The 8,063-nt window shown below is 34.8% G+C and overlaps 1 protein-coding gene across 1 annotated transcript; it reads left to right on the plus strand.

Annotated features, from left to right (window-relative positions):
- Positions 1-688: 688 nt before the first annotated feature.
- LOC132060695 (monothiol glutaredoxin-S6-like) lies at positions 689-1,212 on the plus strand. Its single transcript, XM_059453661.1, has one exon. It carries the CDS (start codon positions 820-822, stop codon positions 1,126-1,128), a length of 309 nt encoding a protein of 102 aa, XP_059309644.1. The 5' UTR covers positions 689-819; the 3' UTR covers positions 1,129-1,212.
- Positions 1,213-8,063: the final 6,851 nt, after the last annotated feature.

The following is an 8,063-nucleotide window of genomic DNA, read 5'->3' on the forward strand; positions in this document are numbered from 1 at the left end:
TGAACTAAACACAGAAAGTTGATGGACAAAGTGACTGAACAAGGTGGGTAAACCGGGTATGGGGACATGTTCTATCCAAAGAGACAAATGCAGACAAAGTGAATGAACCAGGTCTGCAGACATGTTCTATCTCAGGGTGAATGAGCCAGTAGTGAAGAGATCATAGATAGATGCAAGATAAGGGTGATTGAAGCAGGTTTATGGACATGTTTCATCTCAGTCACTGAGACGATTCAGAGATGGATGAGACAAGTGCTTGAACCAGGTCCAAGTTCCAGCTCAGAGTCCTAATGTGAGTAGGATTCATGATTTATGGTAAAAAGACTTGTTGGACAAGTTGCAGGATTTCTTGCCATAATTTTTAACTTCATCATATTAAGATTATGTATAACTTATAACCCACAGTAACCGTCAATAGAAATCTAATTAAGTAACCTAAAAATTCAATAAATAATGTAAAAATATTATATAAAATTAATGCATATTTTCAAATATAGTAGTCCACAAATCTTATACTTGAATAATCCACAATTATTTGGTACATTTAAAGCAACAAATCTTTGAGGAATATTTAAAAGATAGACAAATCCCCCTTTTCTTATCAGATAGACAAATCAAGGCATGCCTCTATAATCTCAAAATCAAGAATAATATTGTAGATACCCTTACTTTATTTTCCTGTTCAACACTAATACTCCTATATAACTTCATGGAAGTTGAACTCTTTCTTTTACTAAAGCCTTAGACTACATTATTATTTCCTCAAGTTCTAAATAAACTATAGTTGCACTATATTATTAAAGTTTTCTATTTAACTTCATGGATGCAGTGAATAGATTAGGAGCAGAAAGCCCAGTGGTGATATTCAGCAAGAGCAATTGTTGCATGTCTCACAGTATTGAAACCCTAATTCGTAATTTTGGGGCGAATCCAACGGTGTATAAGCTTGATGAACTTGAGCAAGGAAAGAAGATGGAGAAAGCATTGATTGAAATGGGTTGCAATCCAAGCACTCCAGCTATATTTATTGGGAAAGAGTTTGTTGGTGGTTCTGATGAAGTGATGAGTCTCAATGTTAAAGGCAAGTTGAAGGAACTGCTCATTAAGGCTAATGCTATTTGGGTATAATCTATAGACTAGAACTATAGGTAGTATTTACACATGCAGTTTAAAAAGTGTTGTTTTTTTTTTTTTTTTTAACCAATATTAGTGTACTAAATAATGGTTTTTTTCCTCCTCAAAGATGATGTGACATATATAGATCAATCAATAAATAGTGTCTACTTTTATCATCAAGAATTCCAAAAGATGTTCACATGGAGTTGTTTTCTTAGTTATTATCCAGAACAATTTTCTGTTTATCCACTAAAATATGGTCTTCTTTTTTCCTTAAATGAATGTGATATAAATATGTCAGTAGATAATGTCTGTCAGTAGATAATGTCTAACAATTGGTACTCAGTAATCATCAATGGTGTTAGATATGGTTTCTTTAAATCTTCTAGAGGTTTAAACCAAGGTGATCCTTTATCTCCTGCTCTTTTTATAATTGCTGCTGAGACTCTTTCTAGAGCCTTGAATTATCTTCATCATAATAATAGGTTCATTAGCTTCTCTATGCATAAAAAAGGGCCACAGATTAATCATCGAAGTTATGCTGATGACCTTGTATTGTTCACCTCTGCTGATAAATACTCTATTAAGCTTATTATGAAACAACTGAAGTTGTATCAATAGGCCTCAAGACAAGAAATCAACAATGAAAAAACTTTCTTTCTCACTTATATTAAGACTGACAGAATTTATAACAGGAGGATCAGAAGGTGGACTGGTTACAAGCAAGCTTCCTTCCCCTTTACTTATTTAGGATGTCCCATATACTGTCGTAGAAAGAGAATTTCTTATTTCTTTGACATTTCCAAAAAGATTTTCAATAAGATTGCAGGTTGGCAAGGTAGATTTCTAACCTCCGGGAGGTAAGGCTGTGATTATTAAACAAGTTTTACAATCTCAGGCTTTACATATATTTGCTACCCTAATGCCCCTGTCACAGTTCTTTATGAGATTGAAATAATTTTTTCTGGGGAGAAAAAGATGGTAAGAATAGTTGTCATTGGTCCTCATGGGAGAGCATGAGTTTTCCAACCAAAGAAGGGGGATTGGGGTTCAAGAGCCTTTTGGATATCTGCTATACTTTTACTGCTAAAAGATGGTGGAGATTAAGGATAGAACCATCTCTGTGGGCCCAACTCCTAAAAGCTAAGTATTGTCAAAGAAGTAATCCCAACTCTAAGGTGATAGCTTCTAAATACTTTGCTGCCTGGAAGGATTTGCTTCACATCAGGGACAAAATGGAGAGCAATATCAACTAGAAAACTGACACTGGTAACATTTTATTTTGGTGGGTTAACTGGACCTACCAAGGTTCCATTTATCAAATGATTAACCCAACTCCCAAACCTGGTAATATAAAAGTCAAACAATTTTTATTGAAACAACAATAGGAGTTGGATAATATGGAGTCTTCTATACCAAGGGATATCTTGAATCTGATCAGGAATATTCCTATTGGCAATGAAGGTAAAGATGATGAGGCAATTTGGAATTTGAGTAGTAATGGAATTTTTAGTTACTCCACTGCCTTTGAATTCCTTAGTGACAAAGAGGTGGCTGCCCCTATTTATAATTTCATTTGGATAAAAGAAATCCCTTTCAAGATTTCTTTTTTCATGTGGAAACTCCTAAAGAAAAATCTTCCTCTGGATGCTTCTGTATTAAGATTTCACATTAATAAGGGTCCTAGTTGTTGTTGTTGCAGGATAGCATGCATTGAAACAGGAGACTATGTTTTTGTAGCGAGTGAACTGACCAAACTTGGCAAATTATTACAAGACCTTTGGGACTCAGCATCACTGGAAACACTGTCCAAGCAATTATATGGCAATGGTGGAGACAACAACCAAGATATATGATGCACAAATTCCTTCTACTAATCACACCAGTGATAGTATGTTGGGAGATTTGGAAAGCAAAATGTACACTAAAATTTGAAAAGAAAAAGATCACTGGCTTTAATATATGTTTTCAATCTCTGTTTCTGATCAAGGTGGCCATTGGAAAGAAATTCAAATTCATTGATTACACATGGAACTGGAGCAAAGTCTGTCTTATGGCAGAAAACTTCAAGGTAGTGATTACAAGCAAGATGATCAGATGGATAAAACCAACAGGCAACACTTGGAAACTCAACACTAATGGAAGTTATATGAAGAACCAAAACAAAGCAGGTGTTGGTGGTATTGTTAGGAACACAATTGGGAACATGATCATGGCTTTCTCATATCCTTCTCAATTTCGCAATAACAATTACAGTGAAGCCTATTCAGCTCTAATTAGAATCTCTTGGTGTGTTAATCATCAATTCGAGGCACTTGAAGTAGAATTGGATTCCATGCTAGTGGCTCAAATGTTAAATGGTACTCTTAAACCTCCATAGAGCACACAAAGTATCATTGATGAAATAAAGACAAAGATTACACACAGAAATATGTCTATTAAGCATTGCCATAGGGAAGGAAATGAGGTGGTGGGTGCTCTAACCCAACATGCTACACAAATTCAGGTACCAACGATTTTTTTGAATGAAGGAGACCTACCCACTGAGGCTAGAGGTCCATTAAGGATGAATAAACTCGACTTCCCATCTTTCAGAAGAAGAGTAAAGAAGAATACTAGCTGGTACTTTGAACCTCCTTGAGGTGTTTACTGTATGATACATTAGCTTCTGATAAGTTTCAATGCATTTGCATAGGCTCTATTTGTAAGATCTTCGGATCAAAATGGCAAAAAGGATGGTTATACTGTCCTAAAATTCAAAGGAGGTAAGGTATTATGTCCCCTCCAATCTGTTGTAACTGTGTTTGAAATCAATGGATGAGGTAGGGTCCTTGCCAAACCCCCCATCATCATCATGGTGATGGATTTTTTTTTTAATAAGAAGAAGAAGATAATTAATGTCTACTTGTACCATGCTAAAATCCTAAAAGATGTTCACAAGGTGTGGTGTTGTTTTGTTGTTATCCGGCATCATTTACTGTTTTCCCCGTTTTAAGTGCTAAATATGGTTCCTTTCTACCTTAAAGAGTTGTGATGTGTATCTTAGACTCTTAGTAAATAAAATAAATAATGTCTACTACCATGCAAGAAGCATTCATAAAATGTGTGATTTCAAATCTATATATATATATATATATAGCCAACCAGGTTTTCATCTTCTGAGTTTACCCCTACCTTGTTTATTAATCAACCTCCAAGGCTAGGTATGTTTTTTCAACAAGTTAACACTAGTTATGTTTTTTCAACAAGTTAATTAAAACTAGTTTATTTCAGTTTCTTTTTTAATATTATCCTCTCAAGAAACAATAGTTGTAATAATAGACTATCTGAAGAGAAAATATATCTCATTCAGTCAGTTCAATGCAAGGCCGGCCCCGAAAAATATTAATTTGCCAAGATTTATATCTTCGCTCAGGCTCTAAATTGGACATTGAGGTGTTAGAAAAATTGTGAAGGTGTACATTAACACCAAAATCTTTTGATTGGAAAGTTGTATGGATGATCAGAGGAAGTGAGAGCCGAGAGGTAGTTTGGAACAAGTTGAAAATGCATACGAAAAGTAATTTCCAACGCTTCAAACTATTTGTCATTTGAACGTTCCAACAAAATATTATGAGCATTTTGCTAAAAGGTATTCGTTCAGAAAAACTATGTGCGCGGGCTCGAGCGAGGCACATGGGCTTGCCCGCGCAGCCGGGTGTGACACGCAAGCAGCATGGAAGGACCTTCTCGTGCATTAGTCACGCGGCACGCAGGGTCTTCAGGTGCCCAGCAGCTATATGACCCAAGGGGGTCGGAGAGAGTTAATTATAACATTTTGGAACATTCCAAAGAGGATTTAGGAGGAGAAAATAGGCCTAGTTCATTACCTAATGCCAAGCCGCCAAGGTAAGATTTCTACCATATATTCACAAGAAATCGATGAATTAACATCGTTTAACAACCATGAGTTCCTAAATCTTAAGTTTCCACCAAAGGTTTAAAGGACTCTTGAAAAATTCAAAACATAAAGTTCATAAAAATATCGATTCAGATAATTCTCGTTACATCCTACTATTAAAGTTAGAAGTTTTACGATGTATTACAATTGTATAATGCAAGGTTGATGGAGTTTGGGAGCGAAACTAACTATAAACCCCAGATAGCAGTAGAAAATCTAAAATTACTATATATTGTTAAAAATGTGTTAAACATACTCGCGCTCCTGGATTCCCATCCCAAATCATGCCACTAAGTTCCAAATAGCATTATTGACTTATACAATGTCTCAAAACATGTTTTGAAGTGTTAAAACAAAATATAAGGAATCGCGTTGTTACATTTATCAGGTAACGTCTCTAATCCTACTAGTAGTACTAGGTAACGTCTCTAATCCTACTAGTAGTACTAACTCCATTCAGAAAAAAGATCAAAGAGCTAAAGTTGGCAAACAATACAATTTCCTAGGAGAAGAAAGTTCCTCCAAAAGAGTTTTGAGTTAATACTTCAAAACCCTTCTAAACTTTCCATGTTTTTTTTAGTTTAATATTTAAACTATAGGATGTTGTTGTTATCTCCCTAGATTATAAGATTTTCGATCTAAAATTCCCCTGCATGCCAAGCGGCACGGAGAGTGGCATCATATTAAGTGGTGCTTTTAGTTTGTACACACCCCTTAATAAATCTACTCACTTCTAGAAAGTAAGAAATATATTTACTATCTTACCCTTAATTTAATAACATTTATTTAATATGGTTTCTTGGTTATGTGAAATTCCACTTATCTAAATAAGGGTAAATTTTTTAAAAAAAAAAAAAATACTTTCTTGATTATGTGAAACACCACTTAATTTGGACCACAATAAAAAGGTAAAAGCAACACTTAATATGAACCGGAGGGAGTATTATTGTTAAGCTCTTTAATGTTTCTAGGTAATTAAGCATATGGATACCTAAACTATTCGATACCAGGAGAAAAATCATCTTATTAATATCTCCCAAGCATGCTAATAGTTTAAATGTGCCTTTTAATGATTCCAATATGAAAGTTTATTTGCTCATTAATGATCCTACCCTAAATATTATGGTGTCTGATATTAATATTTCTAATTCTAATAAAAAAATTAATAACATTTCTAATATCTCTCCAGAAATCCTTTGGTTACTATTTATATTACTTTTCACGGCGGTTTTAGACGTGAAAACAATTAAGAGAGGAGGCATGAAAATTATCAATCAATGCCTCAATCAATGCCTAAATCCCCAAATGATTATATTTTTAATACGAATACCACTGTCTCGGCTATATATTACTAAGCCAACAGTTTTCTTCACAAATTCGATAACTCCTTTTACATGCAAGCCAACAACTGCAATCATGTGATGAGACTAATGAAGATGGTACGATTTATGGGGAGCAGAGTACTAGTGATGACGATGAAGCTTCTAACACCGATGCTAAGAAAAATAGTACAGTGGAAGTGACGATCATTTAGATGAAGATGAAGAAGATGACAGCTCCTTACATGTCATCATCCTAATCTTCACAGTTATTGTTTGCCTTAGCATCTTTATTAGAAGTTTCAACATCATCACTAGTTGTATGTTCCCCATAAATTTTACCATCGGGGGCGGCTGAAGGGTAAAGCAGCTGCATGCTTTAGGTCCCCATAATTTTGGTGGCCTAAATTTCCTTCATAGGTGTACATGTAAGAAGTACCATTTTTCATAATACAAAGGAAAGAAATATAATTAGTGTTTGAAAGAAGAAGTACAGTTTTTCGAGTCATGAAAACAGCCTCATGCAGAAATGCAGGGTAAGGCTGTGTACGATTGACCATTGTGGTCCGGCCCTTTTCCAGACCCCGGGCATAGCGGGACCTTAGTGCACCGCACTGCCTTTTTTAAAAGGAAAGAAAGATGAAATCGTTGAGCAATGTCGGATGCTTTAAACACATTTTAGAAAAAATATTTATTAAAGATTTTATTAGCTTTCATTTGTATGTGTAACAACTTTTAGCCATAGGGTTCGACGGGTAATACAGGTTAGATGTCAATCACATCCCGCCCCAATTTGGGGGAATCAAAATTGAAGCTAAAGAAGGAAGAAGGAAATAAGTTAAAAGACATGAAATTGCTCAAATAATTAAAATTACATATTAAGGAGCTATACTATCTTAAATCAGTAGGTTATAAATAGAAGGATCCTAACTTTTTAAGCGTCACGAGTTCGATACGTTAAAAGCTGCACGATTACAAGAATGATTGAGACTTTTTTTTCTTTTTCTTTTTTTAATTTTGGATAGTGGGTTAGATTACTAATAGATAAGAATTAATTAAGATTGTTCGAAGAAGACCGTTGACGTAATCAGGCAAATACACTCCACTTTGAGTTAATTTATTTCAATAAGCAACACTAGAGTTCCTTTTATTTATTTTTCGAAAAGATCAATGAATTTACTCCATTCTCAGAAACAGCATAGCATGTATGACACTTCAAAAATGTCATCTTGAGTGACGGGATTAAAGCGAACATCTAAAACTGTTCAAGAATTGGAAGAAAAATGTAAACCTTTACCTCCATATTAGTACCAAAGACGATAATGAGCAAACTCATTTACATACCCTTGTCCCTTTAATACGAGTACTATATTCCATTGTCACTTTAAGGTAAAGATACTAAAAATCTAAAAGAGGGGGCAGGTAAGTTATAGTGTATATCTGGATAGATTTTCTGTGTTTATATACATATTAACTTTTGAATACTCTGAATAGATGCAAAAGGTTTGCTCAAGCGATCTAGGGGCGTTCAAAATTGTCTCTAGTGTTTTAGGTTCGATTCCCATCGACAACATTATTTTTTATATTTAGCTTTCGTTGTTTTTTCCGGACACCCCCAATGAAAATCCTGATCCGCCACTGAAGAGTGGCATATGTTGAAACACTTCTTGAAAACAGAGATTTACCCA

This window comes from Lycium ferocissimum, chromosome 6 (genome assembly GCF_029784015.1).
Source record: "Lycium ferocissimum isolate CSIRO_LF1 chromosome 6, AGI_CSIRO_Lferr_CH_V1, whole genome shotgun sequence".
Classification (NCBI taxonomy): domain Eukaryota; kingdom Viridiplantae; phylum Streptophyta; class Magnoliopsida; order Solanales; family Solanaceae; genus Lycium; species Lycium ferocissimum.